At 38.7% G+C, this 22,149-nt stretch overlaps 1 protein-coding gene across 2 annotated transcripts; it reads left to right on the plus strand.

Annotated features, from left to right (window-relative positions):
• Positions 1 to 18,519: 18,519 nt before the first annotated feature.
• Positions 18,520 to 21,843, plus strand: glrx2 (glutaredoxin 2). 2 transcript variants are annotated; one of them, XM_017716818.2, is made up of 4 exons: positions 18,520 to 18,859; positions 19,620 to 19,680; positions 19,781 to 19,957; positions 21,318 to 21,843. In XM_017716818.2, exons 2-4 carry the CDS (start codon positions 19,621 to 19,623, stop codon positions 21,483 to 21,485), a joined length of 405 nt encoding a protein of 134 aa, XP_017572307.1. In that variant the 5' UTR covers positions 18,520 to 18,859; position 19,620; the 3' UTR covers positions 21,486 to 21,843. The 2 variants fall into 2 exon arrangements, with proteins under 2 accessions (XP_017572307.1, XP_017572305.1); XM_017716816.2 differs by lacking the exon at positions 18,520 to 18,859 and adding an exon at positions 18,882 to 19,027.
• Positions 21,844 to 22,149: the final 306 nt, after the last annotated feature.

A 22,149-nucleotide genomic window follows, 5' to 3' on the forward strand; every position in this document is an offset into this window, starting at 1 on the left:
TACAAAGGTTCCATGAAGGTTTTTCCTAGAACCATACATCTACGCCAAGAGCCACTTTAGTTTCCTAAAGAACTTTTCAAAGAAAGAACCATTTTTGTAAATGAGATGTGTTATTGTGAAGAACCTAAATTTTAAAGAACGTCCATATAATGTGAATACTTAGATAAATATAGAACGTTATGACAGCCCTTTCGATGGTTCTCCAAACTCACAAATCTGTCTTATAAACATGGTTATTTAGGGATTTCTTTCACATATACACTCTTTTATTTGTGTATGTGGAGGTTCTTTGAGGGATACTTAGACTAATGTATCTCACGTACGAAAAAGGTTCTTGAAAGAAGCATCAATTAAAAGGTTCTTTAGGGAACCACCAGCTCCAAATAACTTTTTTTGTGATGTGATGTGCTAGTGTGAAGAACATTTTTAAAGCTGAAAGAATTTCCACATTATATAAACATTCTAGGAAGAGATCTAGGAAACCACAGATCTCTTTTTACTTGTCACTTTTAGGTTCTTAGAGTACCAAAAGTGGTTCTTCAATGGCGTCAAGTCACCCTTTTAAGACTGTATGTGGAAGTTCTAAAAGGGTACCTCAGGCTTACCCATTTCATTTACAAAAATGGTTCTTCAAAGAGCCATCCATTGAAAGCTTCTTTAGGGAACCAAAAGCTCCAAAGGACTCTTTCTGGCACATTTACCCTTTAAGAGACTGAGGTTGATTGAGTACCTCAATCACTGAATGCCAGACGTCCAAGGGGTGGTTTTAAAAATGCATATGACTCGCTGACCCACTTCCCATGTAATTGAAAATGAGGTTCCTGCCCTTCATGCCTGGGTATGACACCTTGCTTGTAGGTCAGGGTAGATATGCTCTGACAAGGTTTTGAGTTGTAAGATGGCAATCCACAATAGCACATTCAGTGCAAGGGTGCATATTTAGTGAAAGGTGTCCAGAAAGGAACAAAATGTTAAGAAAAGAAAAATAAACAAACAAACAAATAAACTATTTACAGAATATATTATGAACTTTGAGGAAGCAACAGTTTCCCTCAAAATACATTGGCTCAACAATTAACCAATCAACCAATCATCTCCCTCCTCTACAGAAATGCATTGCTGCTTAAATAGACATCCACTTGTCTACTACATACTACATACTAGTCCTTCACCTCTGTAGGGGGAAACAATAATAACCATCAATAATAACTTACGAAATAAATACTAAATCCAAGAAAAGCTTGTTCACAATGTCATGAGCTAAAAACACACAGAAGCAAGATACATACATACATTTCAAACTATATGCATTCCTCGAAACCCCCCCAGTAGTGAAGTCCAGTAGCATTACTTTAACAGTAAAAGGTGATATTATGTACCAGGCTGACAAAGACTGAGATTGCAGTGAGAAGTGAAGAGCAGCATTAGCTGATAAAATGATGAGAGAAGTGTATGAACTGCTGGAAGACTAAAGCAGGGACAGAACAGGACTGAAATGAGAGGGAAATATGAAAGGGAATAGATTTAACTAGGGAAACTGTTCGTTTGGTCACACTAGGTGTGTGGTTAAGTACTGGGTATAGGAAAGATTACAGAACTGAGGTTAAAAACAGCAGCTCTGTGTTTACAATCCTACGGTTTGCATCACATACCACAAAGTCTCTGAAGACTTGAGGTTTACATCAGATACAAGGGTCTGCAGTGTGATTCAAAAGCAAAGACATGGACCAGAAACAGCAAGAACAAGAGCAGAAAAGAAAACCTTCACCAGGGAAGCCAACAGCTCTGTTCTTTTGTTTTTTGTTAACATATTGTCTCAGTAGTAAGAAAGGCTTATATCACAGGCACAGTAACTTTACAGAAGAAGGGAAAAACACACTTAGTTTTATATACAATGATGAATAAAAAATGAATGAAAAGTACATTTCAGTGAACGAAAACGATTTATTTTAATCCAAAAAGAATTCAGTTTGAAATGAAACCCAAATAAATCGCACAGAAGTGTTTTCATTTTGTTTCATTAACAATCAAACTCTATGATAACCCTCTGTTGTGTGTTGTTGCTATATGGCAACAGCAACTTTATCTCAATTTTATTCAAATGCAGTAATGGAAAATGCACGACTTACTGTTTAATTGTGGGAAAAGGGCATTTTACTTCAAAAAGAGAAATGTTTGGTGACATCACATGACTAGATAATACCATCTGGACTCCCTATTTCCATGGTCTCTGAACACAAAGAAGGGTTTACTAATCAGTCAATATTTAAGCAAAATTCATTCAAGAAAAAAATACCTTTAAATACCTGAGATAGATTAACTTTTCATTATCATCATTAAAACCAATTCTGTTTTTTTGTAAGATGGATAAATGAATTTGTTGCCATGTGGCAACTATATGTGAATACATTAGTGATCTGTGTGCCTTAAAACTCTTGCTTTATGTTGATGATGACTAGATCAAGTAATTGACATTGAATGATGAAGTAAAATTAAATAGGAAATAAATTGCTTTTCATCAAGAAAATGAAACGAAGGAAAGAAAATAAAAGAAAAAAGCTCTCATCATGGTTCCTATCCCAAATCATTGAAATTATGTTCATTTATTGTGCAAATATTGCTTTAAACATTTCACCGAGTATAAGCTGGATTGTTTAAAGGATTTATATATATATATATATTTTCCATGATTATGCATTGTTGCCATATGGAATTTATCATCCATCCCTATTTTTAAAGAGAACATTTTTTTCAACTATTTCAAGCACTTTAAAATATTTAAAAATAATGTAAACATGATTTTTTTGATCATGTTTAAATAATATTTCATGCAATAGAAGCAATAATGTCTGTGTATTCTGACCTTCCTCTATTTGATTTAATGGAAATATATGGCATAATTGGATTAAGTTCATGCAAAGAGTTGAAGAGTTTTTGGAGTTGATCATCATGAAGTACACACACACACAGGAACGGGTGATTTCAGATGATGCTACAAAATAAGTAAAAATGTAGTTATAAAGCTGCAAAGCTGCAATTTGTAGGTGTCGCTGCATGAGAGTGTGTAGCTGTTATGAAGCTGTTACTGAGAAAAAAAGGATATTTGCACTACAACGTCCAAACTGGACATGTGAGAAGCAGATTAAAGTTTTATAGTCTAAATTTGTAATCACTGGGATTGTGAGACAAAAATGCGACCAACTCCTAAGACTGAACTTAGTGAGCATTAAAATATTCCTGCAGAAGAGAATGGAAGCTGTAAAAAGGGTCAACACAATAAATATAGAAAATTTTCATTTATTTAGTGTTGAAAGCTTTTGTGTACTTCTCTGTTAATTATCTGTTTTCTGCTTTTTATCCTGATGCTGATAAATAATGAACTTGGACTCACTGGCTGTTATGAAATTAAGCAAATGAAAGGCTTGTCTTTGACTTTTGCACAGCGCTGTAGACACAGTGTCATCATAAAGAACACTCAGAGAAGGGAGGCAAATTCAGAGTTTGTTTAAACAACAGAAGACAATGGGAATAAAACAGATCGCATTTGCAAAAGGGGGAAAAACATGAAGTTGAAAAGCCAGAAAAGCAGTCTGAAAAAATGCACAACAAATGAATCCAACAGGGCAAAATCTTGAAAGCAGAAGAAACCAGGAGACACAAATCTCAGCAGGTTCATTACCATAGACGAGAGAGAATACTAATGGTTTGGAAATGCTTAGCATAAACCAAAGACTGAACAGAGGGGCTTACATAGTTCAGGAAATGGCAGACTAATGAGCAGTGGATGAGTGAATGAGGGTGGGGCCTGTAATCACAGAGCCAGAGACTTGTAGGCTGCTAGTTGGCTTATGATATACATTAAAGCAACACTAGTTACTATAACACTACTCTTTTAAGAACTGAAATATTTAATTAATGTGTTAGGCTGGAAAAGCCTTACAAGTCAAAATTACAGATTAACTAGGTGATTTAAAGCGGCATCATGTAATAATTTTACATTTTAATAATAGCTTCTATATCAATTTGATGTTACACTGACTTACAATAGGGAATGGCATCTCTGTCAGTGCCCCTCTGGGCCAGGAATACCTGCTATAGTGGAGCATGCAGGAGAGCTCTCGCAGGCCTGGCGTAATGCTTTACAGCCCCTACAACTGTGGTTCTTCAGCTAGCTGTAAGAAGTGCCTCGGTATTCCCAGCATGAACATCATGGCAGAGGCTGCGAAAGACTTAAGACGTTGTTGGTGGACGTGAGGAACTGTCCAAATTATTCTGGTAGAAACCTTCTTTCTAGATCCCTCATCAAGGTAACTGTAAACAGAGGCCATTCTGAAAAATCTTCTAAAAAGCTGTACTGACTCGTAAGGTTTCATGTTGGTGCGTCGTGCTCCGACTGTGTTCATTGTAATTTTGGGATGATCTCTAATTAGCTCTCAGCGGCTTCGGTCCACAGAAATCATGCGAGCCAAACAGGCATTAAATGAGTTAAATAGGCATTAAAGTAGACATTAGGTGGGAGCTGATCGTCTTAGTCCTGTGTTCCACCCAATACCTGCTGGGATAGGCTGCAGTACAACCCCCCCCAACCACACACACACAACACAGAGAGCTAAGTGGTGTAGATAATGTGTGTGTCTGATCATCTTGGTTACAAATAATGATCATTTACACATATTAACATTTTGCGTCAATCATTTGAAAGTACTGAAGAAAGAAATCATACATGTGAAAACTAAACTAATGTTGCTGCTCAATAGACTTAATTTGCTCTCATTTTACACTTCAGACTTTTAGTTAAAGGCTGTCAGGTTAAGATTTTCAAAAGTTTGATTCACAAATCAGTCAAATTGTAGAATTTTAAGGAGCAATCTGTAGAGCGAGCTGTAGAATCTGGCAATGTGGAAATCCAGGTTAAACACCTGATTGAGAAATCTTCAGGAAAACGCTGCAGATCTCACTTCTGCCGCTAAACTACTACTCTCACCTACTCTGTCTACTCTCCCTTCCCCCCAAATTAAAAACCCTTTAAATGTACACCACTCATGTGGCATAGTTATCATTAAAATGGCAAACTTTGGTGGAATATGACAAGTTTGCATTTGAATGTGATGCTGCTGGTAATCACCCTGTTTTTATAAGGCATCTGTAATTCGATTGCTGTCTTTTTTTTACTGTAGCTGTAACAGATTAGTTACTTTTTTGTATCCTGATTACGTAAAGCTGTTACATGTATTCTGTTACTACCCAACCCTGGATGTCACAATGAATGAAACTATGCAGTCTTATGTGTAAAGTCCTGTAATATTACTCTTGTCAGGCGACATGGTTCTTTCATCTCTGATGTTGTCTTTCCTGGTTCTGTATCCTTCAGCTTGTCAACAATGTATTTGTACAGTTGTTCATGAGTTTTTACAACAGTGGTGTAAAAGTGAATTACACTCAAATATAGGGGGACCCCAGCAGCAAAAAATACCAATTCCTGCATAATTCTGCTTAAAAAACAGTGAATTGAAAGACACAATCTTCCATGAGGCTATGCCCCTGCTAGAAAAGACATTTTTTGAAAATATAGTATTAGAGCACTAACACTCCACTGGAGGAGTCAGACAGCACATGCAGTGCTGAATTAACACCTACAGTGCCCTACTGAAATCCAGCTTGATGCAAATGAACACTGTAAGAGTTAATTCAGCACTGGGGGCTGTGTCATCCAGGAACATCCAGAGGGACCCTGACAGTCACGCGGAATGAGGTGGAAGGGAACTTGCTTGACATTTGATGCTGACGTGTTTCGCTGTGAAGAAGATTATTGCTGTGCCGATAAGGAGTCGCTGCAAGGTCATTCTAATTCTTGGCTGAGATAAAGGAGTGGGGCTGTTGGCGGGCATCAGAGGGCTCTGCAGTCAAGTGATAAAGCTGCACCTGTGGGCCTGAGGATGCCTACGTCTTGGTGGAGAAATGAAGATAACAAACAGAACCCAGTGGTAGATCCTGCATATCCAGGTCAGCTAATAGGAAATTAAATGAAGGTGTGTTCAAGTCCAATGGCTGTACATCAATGTACATAGTCCATTGGCACAACTGAGGACTGTACGAGACCCTCAGCAGTTGGATTTTGCTTTGTAGTTTCATGAGCACCTTCACAATGTGTATATATGGTGCTAATCTGCTGTGTTAAACTTTTCTTTGGAGTGGCTTAACGGGTAATGTTAGAAGAAGTGATACAATCATTTCCACCTATGTTCCACAAAGCTACTGCTTTGTGATTGACCACCTCTCTGAGATTTGAAGTCTCAAAGAGTACATCAAAACGAGAACAACAGCACTGAGTAAAATGCAGTTCTTATGCTGATACATGCTGAATGTACAAAGAAGCTCTGTTGCAGTTATTCAATATTTAAAAGACAACCTGAAATCATAACTGACCTTTTTATCTTATTTCATGTTCAATGATTCAGCACATCTTTCAAAAGACAAAATACATGTTTTATTGTAATTCTGACCAGTGGCTGTGGAAAAATACTAGTAAATAGTATCATTTTTCACCATCCTCTTTTTCCACCCCCACCAATCAGGTGAAAACAGCTAGCTACAGAGACGCTCCCTGACACTCTTTCACTCAGAAATACATCACAGTAGTGAGGAAAAAGTATTATAATTTCTGATTCATGTTCATTTCAAAGCTGCACTATGTAAGATTTTTCTTAAAATGGAAAGAAGTAGCATTATTGAAACAGCAGGAAAAAAAGAACACGCTAAAATATGGTGCATTGCTGTGAGTCACCCTGTAAAGCATTATATTACATTAGATTGCACTTTAAAAACACATCTACACATGCAAGTTTACACGTTTACATATGCTCAGTTTCTCCTTCTCACTTTTCCCCGCTATGACACAATTGGACAAGCCTGGACCCTTTGATCAAATTCTTGGACATCCTCCTAAGGCACGGATTTCAAGTTTTGACTGAGTTCTTTTTGAATACTCATGATCCTGCACTCGTGCAATTACACATTTCCACCAGAGAGGTCTCCAAATCCCAAAAACTGACATAGTACAGCTTTATGTACTTTTTACTTGTACTTCTCCTCAAGTTGATCTTTGAAAGGATTGTGTTACTTTTGCTTGCATTATTGTTTCACAGAAATAACAACAGTTTTGGGTTTAAGCTATCTCTGTTCATATCATTGTGCTCAGTTCACCCAAGAGCTGTGAAGTTCAGTTAAAGAGCAAATAAACTGCTATTTTGTTTGTTGCCTGATACTTAAGCTGGGACACTACAGGTGAATAGTATATTTTGTTAAAACAGTAAATGCCACAGTGAATCTGCCAGTTGATTACTGGTATTATTATGAGTGATTTTTGTATTGTTTTCAAAAATGTTATGTTTACTTATTCAAATGAGACATTTCTATATAAATCTGCATACATTTGCATATTTTTTTAAAAACTAAAATCTAACCTTTGGGTGATGAATTAAAAGATCTATTTTATTGTGAAGACACATTCCAGAGCTCCAGAGAAAGCTTTTTTAAAGAATAGATTATGGAAATTACCATTACTATAAAATTATTTTAGGTCATTTGTTGGTATATCTTCTAGCATAAATCCATCTATGAGCAATAATTTCCTTATGGTTGGGAATGAACATGTGAAGTTTCATTACAGGTATTGTAGAAGTTGAGCTTTTTGGTTCAGAATGCAGAACAGGTGGTTTTGAGAAAGTGTTTTAGAGATAGGCCTCCATGCTACACCGTCCAGAGATCTCAGAGAACATGTACCATTTGTGTGAATGCTGTCATTGGTACCAAGTGAATTCACATATTTGGATATTCTAGTTCTAGTTTCGCAGGAAATGAGCTTTCAGTGATATGCAACACAACGTGGTGGTGCAGAGTCTGTGCAGAGCTAAGCCTTCATCAAAGTTGCCAATTTTTGGGAAATACATTTGGATATGAGTGGGCACAAATTGACAAACTGTGTTGATTTAGCCATCTTTCTGTTGAGCTTTAACATTTTATGTTAACAGATTTAGAGAAGACATATTACAGATGTAGTTAATCCAAAAATGAAAATGATTCATAAAATAAGCATTTCCGCCTGCAATCTTATGCCTTAAAACAAACACTTTCCAATAATAAGTGGACAAAAATGTAGGCATTGGCACCCCAACATGCATATATTCCACAGCATATCCTCCTATTATGGCAGCAGTATACTTCACTGGAGGTATCCTATTTTCCCCCCGTTGCTCTCTGGGGTGCATTTCATTTGCCATCTTGAATGGACACCACTGGATTACTGTGCTCAAGAAGCTGTGAAATCCCTTTTGAGACCTTGAACAACCCGGATCACTCGTGTGTGCCCCTCCTGCGGTGACTCCGAAGGGCAAAGCATCCTCTCTGAATACCAACACAGAGCCACCTTACCCTCAACACCCCAACCTTCATCTCACCACTACTAAAACACAACATGAGAGGGAAAACCTTAGGAGGCCGTCTGGTATTTGGCTTCAGCAGCTAGCATCGCTGTTCGCTTTATGTGAAATGTCCAGCCCACCTGGAGGAGCAGTTTACTCTGACAGGCTTCAAGACAAGATCTGATTTGGTGAAGTGCAGCGTAACTACCCTTAACAAAGTGTCATAGCTGCTAGCGGCCTACGTCCGCACGCTCCTTCCAAGCAGGCATTACATGCCTTTGACGGTGCGGAGGAATGAGCACATCAAGGCTCGCTGAGATTATTAGAACACCGCCCTCTCACCCGGTGAACTCAATTGAAGCATCCTTCCAGCACGACCCCAATCATTTAGAAGTGATTTCCCATCTACGGGAACACACAAGAAAAGGATAAATAATAAGGGGTGCGCCTTGCTTTGCGGCAGGAGTGGTTTTAATAAGCCTTTGAGTGTAATCAGCGGCTTCGCCAGTGCCTGCCTCCATATAGCCGAGCATGATTGTCCGCCAGGGACGTTGATTTATGAGGGCAGCTGCGGCAGAGGCAGCAGCAGCCTCTTGCTTGATTACATGGCTGCCTGCAAATGCATGCAGCAAACAGATATTAAATCAACGGGGCTTATTGCGATGACACCGCACTGAGGAGAGTGTGGGCGAGTGGTGTCTGCTGCTCAGCATTAAAGCTTTTTGTGGGGGCGGTGAATTACACTTTCAAAGGTTTAGATGAGTTAGCCAATACTAGCCGCACATGAGGATCATTGATAGTCATGACCCAATAAATGGTGACGTCACTTGAGCTGTCTGAGGTAAACATAGTAGTGTGTTAAATATGTGCAGAAATACGCATATACATACAGTAGTGTACGGTCAAAATGGCCATTAAGTGAAATTATTCATTTTCACAAGATATTTTTGAGGAGATTAGACACTAAATACTCCACATGAATATAAAAAGGGAAAGTCAAATGAAAATAAGTGAAAAAACAGGAGTTTCCAAAACTCAAAGTTTAACAAAGGAAGCTTTTGATGAAAAGGTGGACACACTAAATACTGAATATTCTATGCTGTAATTAGTTGTTGAGGCTACTGTGTAATTTTCTGTTAAATACATGTTTCCACTCTTTTGATGTTGCTGCGCAACATGTACTTATTGCCAATTTTACTGGAGAAGAAATAAATAAAGGGTGATCTATGACTTTTATGTAACATATGTAACATATGTATATATGTAAACGTGTGTGTGTGTGTGTGTGTGTGTGTGTGTGTGTGTGTGTGTTAAAAACCAGAGTAAATGTTATGTCATGGACATGCCTGTACTCTTTTTGTCCTTTAACCTGTAACACTCCATAGGATTGGCAAGAGCCAGCTATGGATTTTAGAGTTAGCTTACAGACGACATGGCTTATAATGAATGATTATCCACTCGAGTAGGCTAACTGCCCACAAAGCACAATCTCTACGCTAAACAAACAACAAGAATAGGAGGCAGGTGAAGTTTTGATCGATGTTGCCTACGAGCAGGAACCCTTTTTTCTCTCCTGTGTCCATCCTGAAGTATAGTACACAATGGAAAAGAAAGTGAAAGGGGGTGAATTAAAAAAAAATGTGAGAGGGAAATGTGAGAGAGGCAGAGAGAGAGAGAGAGAGAGAGAGAGAGAGAGAGAGAGAGAGACAGAGAGACAGAGAGAGAGGAGATACACTGCTCCTCTCACTTTAACGCTATTAATGAGGTTCTGGGCATTAAACTTTAAAATATGTAAGCCATAAATAATTCACAGTCTCTTCCCATCCCTGCTGAGAGAGAGAGGATGGGTGAGGGCGCAATTTCAGCAGTGTGGAGCCAACAAACAATAGGTGGGCCAGTTCATTGCCATCACTCCCTAATCTCCTCTAAATTGATGAATTTCTCACTCATACATTTTTCACACTATATAGCAGGTTGCCTAGTTGCCATTAACCTGGCCTGGCAGCAGTGGATTGATGCTGCTCTGGCTTGGACCCTGCCCTAGTTTTGGGTTAGCGGTTAGCAAAGCCAAATGACAGCACCTCACACTTGCAAGTGGTAATGTGGCACATTTGGAGGACAACATGCTAAGATCAAACCTCTTGTATGAAAAGATGACAAAAAGCACCATAGCGTATGCTCATAATAGCATAAAAGGAAAAAAGACCTTTTGAAAATACTTCAGAGAGCCTAGCTGTCCTCTGGTAGTGCTTTTCTAGAATGGCACAGTGCCATCCTGTGGTTGTGAAATGCACCAGCCCTTTAAGCTAGAATATTTGAGGACCAGCTGCAGAGCTGTTGTCTTTAGAGATGACACATGAATAGACACCTGCTCTTTGTTACAAGCGGAGTGGCTGTAATGCTCTTTTTACTGGGCTTCCTAAAAAAACAATGCATCATCTCGAACTCATACAAAATGCAGCAGCGTGGAAGCTAAAAGCAAAAGGACAGGGGTGTCCTTTTTTTGGCAGGGGTGGATTTTTGGATGACCATTTTTAAATCAGTACAGACTCTAGGATCCTAAGTGAAGCAACTGTCTACACTGCAAGAATGTCTACACTTAAATCTAGTAATCGAATGCAATATTTCTCATTTTACTTTTGCTCCTGAGGTCAAAATAATGTTGTTTGCTTGACTGTTTTTCAACTTCATAATTAAAAAGGTTGATTTTGTTACTGTGCCTTTAAGACTGGCTGCCCTGCATTAACCTTAATTCAAAAAGCTGTAGGACGAATAGGAGGATATATATAAAGGTACATATTTTGTTTTTTCATGACATCACAAAAACAATGCAATTCAGAACAGGCCTTTGTAACTTAGTTTCCGTATATGGACTGTATGGATTGGGCAGTGAATTGTACATTTTGAGACATTAACAATATAGTGTATCTAGTTTGTATTTTATGGGGCCCTAGACGACTGCCTACCTTTGCCTAATGCACCGCGCTTGTCTTTCACGAACAGTCATTTTCGTAGTTTTTAAAGCCTTAAAAAACCTTAAAAATACCAAAAAATTAATGTCTGTCTATGTTCCAGCATGTGTTCTTAGATCTGCAGATACTGGCTTTCTGCAAAATACAGAGGATACAAAGAGGGTCTTTCTGTTATTCCGCTTCTAACTGAAGAATTCCGCCTTTTTATTACGCCATCAAGCTCAGCACAGACATGTGAAAATGTATCTTTTCAATTTAGCTTTTAATTAAATTTCTACCTCTCTTTTATTTATCTTTCTAATTTGGTCTGTCATTGCTTGATATGATTTTAAATTAAGACTCTTAACTTTCATTTATTAATTCATTTTTTCTTGCATTGCTGTTACCGAACAGTAACTATAACATAAGAAAATCAAATTAAACTGTAATTTCTTTTATTACTGTGAAACCTTATCACCTGTCTGTAAGGCACTTTGAGCTGCCACCGGCATGAAAAGTGCTCTATAAATTGAATTTATAAAAGTTATTATTATTATAGCACTTCTGACCTACTTATCTGCAGTCTTTTACTGAAAGGGAAGGAATTCAGTTTGCACCCAATTTTAGTACATTCAAATATGTAAAAATGTGTCAAATATGTGGTAAGTATGTGTCACGTTACTGTTATATTTCCATATATGTTTGCCATTAAGGCATAAATTATGAGCTTTATTTAATTAGATTGTGTAAATTCAACCATAAGCATATAATGCAGGAACAGTGCCTAGTGCAAGAACCAGAAATGACAATGGTAACGGCATTACAGTGCAATGGATACTATGAGCAAAAACACATTGTATTTTGCCTGATTGCTGTCTAGACGCCTGGGCTGATAAGAGAAACTGCTAGGAGAGAGACTATTCTGATGGCGCAACATTCTTTATAGCAGTGGCCAGAAGGGCCTTCCTAATAGTAGCTTGTGGAACTGAGTGTTTGCAGAGTGGAAGGTGTCAGTAGTGATATTCTCTCTTCTCCTCCTCATTCTGGAGACATACAAGTGTTCATTCAAGCAGCCTTTTGACTGCAGAGACAACATGAGTTTGTTATCTGAATGGGGGCAAGTTTGGAGATTAAAGTTGGCCTATTTCAGTCTAAGATCCAGAGAGAACTAACTTTGCTGTAAAGCTTATTAAGTTGGGGTCTTAATCGGCTCTATCTAGTCAGCTCCCAATCTTATCTTACAATCATATATGTCTGGTGATCACAGGGCCACAATCAACGAAATTTGGAAATCAGCACATTTTTCATTCTGTACTGTGATGCACACTATATTGCAAAAGTATTCACTCACCCATCCAAATAATTGAATTCAGGTGTTCCAATCACTTCAAGCACCTAGGCAGGCAGACTGCTTCTACAAACATTCGTGAAAGAATTGGTCACTCTCAGGAATTAAGTGAATTCCAGCGTGGTACTGTGATAGGATGCCACCTGTGCAACAAGTCCAGTCGTGAAATTTCCTCGCTACTAAATATTTCACAGTCAACTGTCAGTGGTATTATAACAAAGTGGAGGCGATTGGGAACGACAGCAACTCAGACCATGGTAGACCATGTAAAATGACAGAGCAGGGTCAGCGGATGTTGAGGCACATAATGCGCAGAGGTTGCCAACTTTCTGCAGTCGATCACTACAGGCCTCCAAACTTCATGTGACCTTCAGATTAGCTCAAGAACAACGTAGAGAGCTTCATGCAATGGGTTTCCATGGCTGAGCAGCTGCATCCAACATTTACATCACTAAGCGCAATGCAAAGCGTCGAATACAGTGGTATAAAGCGCCACCACTGGACACTAGAGTAGTGGAGACGTGTTCTCTGGAGTGACAAATCATGCTTCTCTGTCTGGCAATCTGATGGACGAGTCTTTATTTGATGATTGCCAGGAGAACGGTACTTGACTGACTGCATTGTGCCAAGTGTAAAGTTTGGTGGGGGGGGGATTATGGTGTGGGGTTATTTTTCAGGAGTTGGGCTCAGCACCTTAGTTCCAGTGAAAGGAACTCTTAATACTTCACTAAGAGATTCTGGACAATTTCATGCTCCCAACTTTGTGGGAACAGTTTAGGGATGGCCCCTTCCTGTTCTAACATGACTGCACACCAATGCGCAAAGCAAGGTCCTTAAAGACATGGATGAGTGAGTTTGGTGTGGAAGAACTTGACTGTCCTGCACAGAGTCCTGATCTCCACCCGATAGAACACCTTTTGGATGAATTAGAGCGGAGACTGTGAGCCAGGCCTTCTCGTCCAACATCAGTGTCTGACCTCGCAAATATGCTTCTGGAAGAATGGTCAAAAATTCCCATAAACCCGCTCCTAAACCTTGTGGAAAGCCATCCCTGAAGAGATTTAGCTGTTATAGGCTGCAAAGGGTGGGCAGATGTGTGTGAATGTGTTTAAGTGTTAGAAGTAAGACCACATTGAATTTCTATCAAGGAGGGCTGTGTGACTGCAGGCACAACTTGCAGGTCTCCGTAATAGAAACTGTATATCTACTGTCACTCAAATAGAGAACTATTGTGATTTGTCCTCCTCTGGTGGTGAGAGGGGGAAGTGAAACTTTTAAAATTAATTAATTAATTAAATTTAATTATAATTTTAAATGCTGTCACACAGTAACTAAGTAAATGTGTAAATACACCACGATATAGAAATAGGTACACATAGTTGTGACTGGCACGTTTCTTCTATTCTGAATTCATTTTCATTCTATAGTAAATTATTTTTGGTTAGTTTATGTTTATGATTAGATACAGATCAATACAGTAAAGGAAAACTTATTTGTGATCCTGAGTTTAAAGCAAGTTTTTATTTCAGCTTGTAACTAATTTACAAAGTAATCTTAAACTGAAACTTTGCTTGTTTGTAAAAGTGATTTCAGAGCCACTCGGTTGTCCCTGATGGAAACTGTTGGCCTTCAGTGTTTTGTGCTTATGATCATTTTAATAGACGTCAGCATCACTAATTAAAGATGTTCTATTAAAAGACTGGTTTACCAAGAGAGACGCTGGAGGATTTTCACCTGAAATGAGTTCATGAAGCGAGTCTTGTTACAAAAATGATAACAGGACATCAGAGCCATAATTACTCTTTTAGTACTTTTACTTTTGGTACTTAAGTACATTTGAAGGCAAATACTTTTGTACTTTTACTCAAGTTGAGGTCTAGAGTAAGGACTTCTACTTTTACTGGAGTAATATTTTACCTTGGGTATCTCTACTTTAACTCAACTACATGATTTGTGTACTTCGTCCACCACTGTCTGTCACTTCTGAAACACAGCATGAGCAGTTTAAAGCAGGAAAGAGGGAAACATCCCTGCCCCTCATGGCCACATGGTGAGCAGTTAGATCCCATTGTTCTGAAATAAATGTGTCCAAAGGACTGAAAATTGGTGATTAACATCAAAACACATATCATCAGCAATTGAGTAAATGTGTTGCGTTTTTATTAAAAGTATTCAGATTTTTTGTGTGTTCTAATTGACCTGTTCAAAGCTGTTTCTCAGTCATGTGTTGGCTAGTGTTTTTAGTTTTGGATGTTTTATTATTCTCTTGTTAGTGACAAAATGGATTGTTCAATCATTCATTTTATTAACATAAGCATAATTAAGTTATATGGTCATTTATAACACAACGATTTTAGTCTAAAGTCTGAGTCAGTTAAAAGTCCAAATGTTTTCAACATATATATATAAGGGAGTCCCCTAATTAACCTCTTCGACCCCTGAATGTCTCGAATCAAAGTTTTGGAGGGTCCCTGGAAATTACGTTGTCTAATAGATGCTCAAATCCAAATTCAGGGAAAGGTCTAGCCTGCTTCACTCACAATGAGTGAGCTTCAGTCTTTCATAGTCTTAGAGCTGCAGCACTGGTCTGCCTCAGGGTGACGCAGTCGCAAATTACTTCTCCCAGGTGATCCTTCATAGCTTAGGAACTATAAGCAGGCCCAATATAACTGTGACAAACTTAAACTTTGCTGCAGCATGTTTGTGAATCTAAAAACATGCCCATTTCCCAAGAGACCAGTGGAAAAAGGGAGGTGTTAATCACTTATCAAAATGAAGAGGAGATGAATAAGCAGAATAAGAATTAGCGCGTGGAAAGCCGTATCACTAAACTAGAAAAAAAGAATTGATTTAACCAAAAGAAGAAGTGTTAAATCAAACATCAACGCTGAAGTATCCAGCCAACATGTGAAAAATACCCCCAAATAACAGGAAGCATTTTGCCCAATGTGTACAAGTAACACAAGTATTGTAATTCTTATGAAGTCAATAACTGTAATATGCTTAAATTTTAAAGTGTAATGTGTTACACAACCTGATTATAGGAAGAAGCAATCATAGTGCTGTAACACAACATTTTGTTCTGTGTTAAAGGCAGTAAAAGTGAATGAAAGTCAATACATTTCAGTGAGGGTTAAGATGGCCTACAAAATGCTGATAATCACTCCTGGTTATCTAGGCCTGTTTTACTGCATTACAGTGTGTTTTACTGCATTTTGGTGTGTATTAGTGATCAGTACAAAACCACATTTGGTCAGTTGTTTTTAGTGCCGCTGTATTACTGTGTCCAGCTATATAAACTCTAACGCTTGTTCTGTTTACCTGCCATTTCAGCTTACAATCACCACTGTCTCACCAGTTCAGCCTCTATCTGCTTCCAAGGGTCTGGCTTCCCTGCTGCTTTTCCACCTACCTCTGGCTCTGTTTACCTGCGGGGGTGGCCAAAGTCACCCCCATCTGCTCAGCCTGCCAAATCTTTTCCTGACTGGAGGACCAGAACGTCTGCCAAATACAGTAGAGTTCAGATTTCAGTTCTCTGCACAGTTTCAGGTAATAAATCAGCTGCATTTATCATCTTTTCCTGGGTTGAAATTCACTTATTGTAGCTCTTGTATCCCCATGTTCAGACAGTATTTATACATTTTGCAAATCAATTATTTGTTTTTACTCATCAGAACACTGACTTAACAAATATTGGAGATTTCACACTGGTATTTTGAAAAACATAACATGCTTCATAAATTACATTAACTTGTCACGTTTACCAACCTTTTGTATGTAAAAATGTGTTGGGAAATTAAAGCATTTTCCATGCTTCATATAAAAAATGTAACCAGATGTCCACTGGGACCTACAAATGCCCCTTTCCTCCTATTATGCTGCTGTAATAGCTTTTTTCCCCAAGTGACAGAAACAGGCTTCCACAGAAACCAAAGACAGCCCCCACCCCAACCCCCCATGTCCCCATGTCAAAACAACACACATGAACCAAACATAGAAAACAATATAAATTATTAATGAAGACCAGTATTTATGTTTTATCTAAACAGCGCAGTTTCAATTGAAAAGATGCAGTTTTGCAATTCAGTGAACATTCAGTGAAGCTCGTGTTCAGAAAGCGAAACCTGAAAGTTTCTGCTTTTTGTCTACTGATCCTCCTCCTCTCCTCCGTGACCTGAAAACCAATTTCATGACCCCATCTTCCCTGCTGTCTGAATACTGGGGAACAGGAGAGAAGCACTTCCAAACACCAGCCGAAGCGGCTTCAAATGGAAGATACATCAGTTTGCGCTACATAGTTAATTTAAAAAATCTTAAATTAACATCACTGCATGCCGCCCAGAGAGGCCTGACAAACACGGAGCAATCTGACCGAACTTTAAATGCTGTGTTTTCTTTGTATAATTATCTGTGTTATGTAGGGACATTTTGTTATTAATGTAAAATAAAAGAATTAAAAAAAAACATGGAATAGAAAGCCACACACAAAACATGAACAGGTGGGCTCTGTATAGCAGCTTGAGAGTGTGCTTTCAAACGAACGTTGTGATTGGCTCAGTTCATCAACAGCTGACGTTACATTTTGGTGATGTTGAAAGGAATCACAGCCACATTTCCTCTCCATTTCATAGAATGCGTAGGGAGGAGAACTGCCACTCAGTAATGTCTTCTGGGTTTGTCAAATACTAGAGGGCGCTCCTGAGCAAGTCCAAAATGAGCGGGTTAATAAGGAGCATTTGGGCAAAATCATAAGGCCTTGTTCACCAACTGTCCTTATTAAGAAGAACTTTTCGGTTTTGCAGTTTATATGAAGAATCTGACATTCACTAGTGCTTTCTTATCTAGGACTGGTTTTCAGGTGAGAACAGAATCTACAGGCACAATCTATAAGTGTGCAAACAATTCGGTGGTTTAAGAGCACTTCGTGAACCTGATGTAGACTTTTTCTTAGAACACTTCTCAAGAACAAAAAAAAAACAACACATATGAAGAATTCATACATTTCACTTCAAACATTTTCATATAGAAGAACGCATTGGTTTCCTGAACACAGAACAGCAGAAAATATTTTAACACCGCTGTTATCCTTCTGAGCCCCAGTTATAGGACTTTAGAACGGTGCCTCCTGACAGGGAGCGCCAACCTTCACACAGCCAATGAGCTGCTCCACCCACCAACCAATCAGAAGTCAGTAGCAGTAACGCCAACCGATCAGCACTCAGTAGCAGTAACGCCAACCAATCAGCACTAAGTAGCAGTAAAGCTAGTGTCCTATCAGAGATGGTTTATGAGGAGCCTGGCTCTTTCCTATTTCCCCATTATATCAAAAGCAGGACTGCAGAACGCCAGAGGGCGCCTGCAAGCAAGTCCTTAATGAATGGGGGTGAATGGAGCCAAATGGCTAAAAACTAAGTTAAAATAGTTTTTATTATTTGCCCAGAGTTTTAAAAAGATGTATTACATTAAAAATAAACAGAAAACAGGTTTGGGGCAGCAAGACGCTAACGTTACTTCTCCTGAGTGCTGTTTGGCTGTTCGCGCTCACTGACGTCATGAATGTATACGATGCGTCATTTTAAACTCCTGTAACTCCAGTTCAAAAGTTCTTAAAATCTTACAGCGGTGTAAAAATGCTTTATGCTGTTTGATGTTCGGGAATTGACCGGTTTTGTTTTATATTAATAATGTTTCAGCGTGTATAAACTATGGTTCTGAAAAGCTCCATCTTAACCCATTCTTTGTGGACTGGCTCGGGAGCGCCCTCTAGCGTTTGAGAAGGGGAGACATTACAGGCTGGAAATCCTCTCGAAGGTCTCCGGCTCTGTGTTGCTGCACCAGCCGCGCGCTATGATAGGCTCAATTCATCCGCGGTCAGCATCAGCTTTAATGACGCTGAAAGGAGTCGGCTGTCCCATTTCTCCGGTTTGTGCTCGTTCTCGCCATTCCTCCGGCTCCTCTCCTCGATTCCTCTGCGATTTTACGGGGTAGGAAAGCAGCAGTAGGAAGGGATGGGAAGGACAGGAGCAGCTGAAACGCTTCTGGGCGCAGTCTGAGCCCCGCAGCTGACAACAGCAGCCGTGTGGCGGGGAGGAGTCCAAACTCCTCCATGCGCTTCCAGGTCGAAGAAGTAGCCGGCTGAGGTAAACCGCCGAGTTTGAGCACAAAACCGCAATTTGTGCCAAAAGTCAGCAACGTGATTTCATTTTTTTTGTTTTTGAGGGTGGTCAAAAACAACGGGTTTTTTATTCCATTATGTTTGTGAAAGGACGGCTTTACAAGCTTCGGCAGACGTACTGCCAAATTCAAAGGTCATTCTCTTCTTGGTAGTTTACGTTGGCTTGGGGGCTAGTTGGCTAACACCATGTTGTTGGCTTCCAGTGATATGAGTGTCAGGCGTTGTTGTGTGGCTCATTTTAATTGTATGCCTGGGTTTTTTTTGACCGGGTTAGAAACATGGTTAGCCTAACGGCTCCTTTCCTAGACAGGCCAGTCATGTATTAGCAAACTGATACAGACAGCGCAGTCAGGAGGATAGTTTAAGGTGTACATCTCGCCTTCCTATCAGACTGTTCTTCCCAAACGGATTAGTGTCTAAATCTCCTGTAATTGTAGGTTCAATTGTCTTGTTTTCCTGTGATTAGCCTACTAGCCTCACTAGCGTCAGCCGCCAGACTGCGCAGGTGTTTGCAGCAATGGTTGAATTTAAATTGAACAGGCTGCAGATTTGTGTTTTAACCGCCGTGGCATTGCTGTTATTCATTGTCTCAGCTGCATGTTTCTCCTCCTGGCCACTCATTATCACAAGGTTTAAGAATTTGTTGCGACAAAGTTCTTGATGCTCTTGATAACTGCTTGTACTGGTGTCTGAAATAACCGCACAGTCATATGTCATATCCACAGGATGGGCAATTTTACATCCAGTGGGGGGCTGTCAAGCACAGAGTCTGCCCAGTTTGTACAGGTAGGAACCACATTTCATCGTGCACACTTATAAGCTGACTGTACAGCTTTATCTTACTGTTGTTTTGGGGTCAACATCTTCGTTTGCCTTATCGCTTTAGGATGTCGTGGCCCATAACTGTGTTGTGATATTCTCCAAGACAACATGCCCGTATTGCAAGATGGCCAAGAATGTCTTTAATGAGATAGGAGCCACTTACAAGGTGATCGAACTGGATGAACACAATCATGGCAGACAGCTTCAAGAGGCCCTGGCGCAAATGACTGGCGCCAGAACGGTAAGGAACTAATTTGTGAACATCATGGAAATGATGAAAAAGCTTGCCCTTGTCTTTAAAAACTGCTTTTATACTCTTAAAATAAAAAAGTACATCATTTATAAATGCAGTCAGTGTAACATCATTGCTATAGGAACAAAACCTGGTATCTCCGTTTTATCTTGTTTTTTTCAACTTTGACATCATTTGAAAGCATCTGCTGCCCTTTACATTATGTGCAATTTGCATGATGAATGGATCAAAAGAAATGACCCAAAAGAAATATATCGCTGCTGTTGGAAGAAAACCCTGTATCTTCGAAGTGGTAACTTTACAGGAGAAGGAAAAATATATTTTACTTTCAATGTAAGTAAATGGAACCAGAGTTTTTTCCAAGTCGTTTTGCGCCGTTTCTTTTGGTCCATTTTTCATGAAATTTACACACAATGTAATGATCAGCAGGCATTTTCAAATTATGTTAAAAAGTGATAAAAATGGAGATACAAGGTTTTCTTCAGACAGCAGCAATATTCTGGTCCCATTGACTTAAAAGTCAAGTATGTTTTTTTTTTTCCCTTCTCCTGTAAAGCTACAGCGTTTGGAGATGCGAGGTATTGATCTGATGATTTAAGCGATATGCTTATGTTGCTGTGATCTTCCAAATGTACATTACCATTCACTGCGTTGAATAATATAACACCCAGGGACATGCAAGAGTAAATATATATAAATATAAAAAGTGAAGAAACGTTAAGGTATCCAGAATAAAGAATCTCTTTAAAGTCACATCTCTTATCTAGGAATGAATATAAATAGATATGTAGAGCATATTAATCATTTAGTAAGCTCTTGCTAGACCCCCAGCAAAAAATGCTATACTAAATATCTTAACATATCCTCTGATGTCTAGCCTAAAGTATTTTAGTCTACATTGTGTATATTATTAATGAGTAAAATAAGTAATAACAGTAATAGTTAATACTACAGGTCTTTCAAAACTTTAAGGTTAGTAGGTTTATTGAGCACAACCAGATGTCTATAGTGCTCTCAACTTGAAAGATAAAATTCCCTATTCAGATAGGAATTCTTGTTTTTGGAAATGAAATAAAAATTCAGTTTAAAATGTTTTTTTCACTGATGGCATTTGTTTAAAATTAGTTTATTTCTTAGCTAATTTGTCAGTTAATTGTTAAATTATTAACATCTGTACTGTGTAAAATAAGTTACACCAAATTATGGTAAATGGTAATATTACATATAAGCTAAAGGGCGAAAGGTTTTTGCAGATATGGTTGGAGCAGGGTAACACATTCTGTAATGTAAATATGAGCACATTCACTGTGGGTGTCTTGAACTCTTATTTTTCCTTGATTGATTTCAGGTACCAAGAGTTTTTATCAACGGTCAGTGCATCGGAGGAGGCTCTGACACACGGCAGCTCCACCAACAAGGGAAACTGTTACCTCTGATTGAGAAGTGTAGCCCGTGCTGCTTGAACAGCGGTCCAGAGGGATCAGGGAGTGGACAAAATGCCTCCAGTCAGTCTTAACCAACATATACATTGACCCATTTTTGCACTATTGCCATCTTTTCAGAGCCACTAGATTTTTAGGAGTATAGATGATGAACAGCTGAGAAGAGTAGTGCCAACAGACACTTGCAGTTACCAAATCATATTGTTTTTTGGGTTTTGTCAAATTGATTTGACTTGGAACTGGAGTTGTATTTGCTGCAAATCATTTATTTCCCTGCAAATCTACTGCAGTGTAAATACTGTCAAAGTCTTTGTAGGTATAGGTGATTTTTTTTTTTTTTTTTTTGGTTGTATTTTAGTTTTAAAATGATCTAAGTTATCCTACCTCAGTGTTAAATTGTATTGTATTTAAATTAAAGTCTTGTATGTTCAACAAGTGAATGGAAATTAATTTTTGCTGTTCTTGCCCAAATGTTTGGGTTCAGATGACTTGGAAATGAATCCCTCTTCCCTGTATATTCAATATAATTGTATGAACAAGTTTTGGCACCCCTGGTCAAATTGCATTTTGTTTGTTTTCTATGATAATAAGTAAACTTCTTCCTCTGCACATTTTAATGCACAATTACAGTTTATTTGCTGAATTTTACATAGTGATAGCATAAAATGTGACCTGTTCAGAAGTTCTAGGCACATTTTATATGATTTATATGGAAACAAATAACTAGAAATTTCCAGA

This window comes from Pygocentrus nattereri, chromosome 15 (assembly GCF_015220715.1).
Source record: "Pygocentrus nattereri isolate fPygNat1 chromosome 15, fPygNat1.pri, whole genome shotgun sequence".
Lineage (NCBI taxonomy): Eukaryota > Metazoa > Chordata > Actinopteri > Characiformes > Serrasalmidae > Pygocentrus > Pygocentrus nattereri.

Coding starts and splice junctions, on each gene's coding strand:
- glrx2 (XM_017716816.2), top strand. CDS start 18,972: ATGTTTGTGAAAGGACGGCTTTACAAGCTTCGGCAGACGTACTGCCAA. Junction 19,028..19,619: donor ACGTACTGCCAAATTCAAAG/GTCATTCTCTTC, acceptor TCATATCCACAG/GATGGGCAATTTTACATCCA. Junction 19,958..21,317: donor AAATGACTGGCGCCAGAACG/GTAAGGAACTAA, acceptor GATTGATTTCAG/GTACCAAGAGTTTTTATCAA.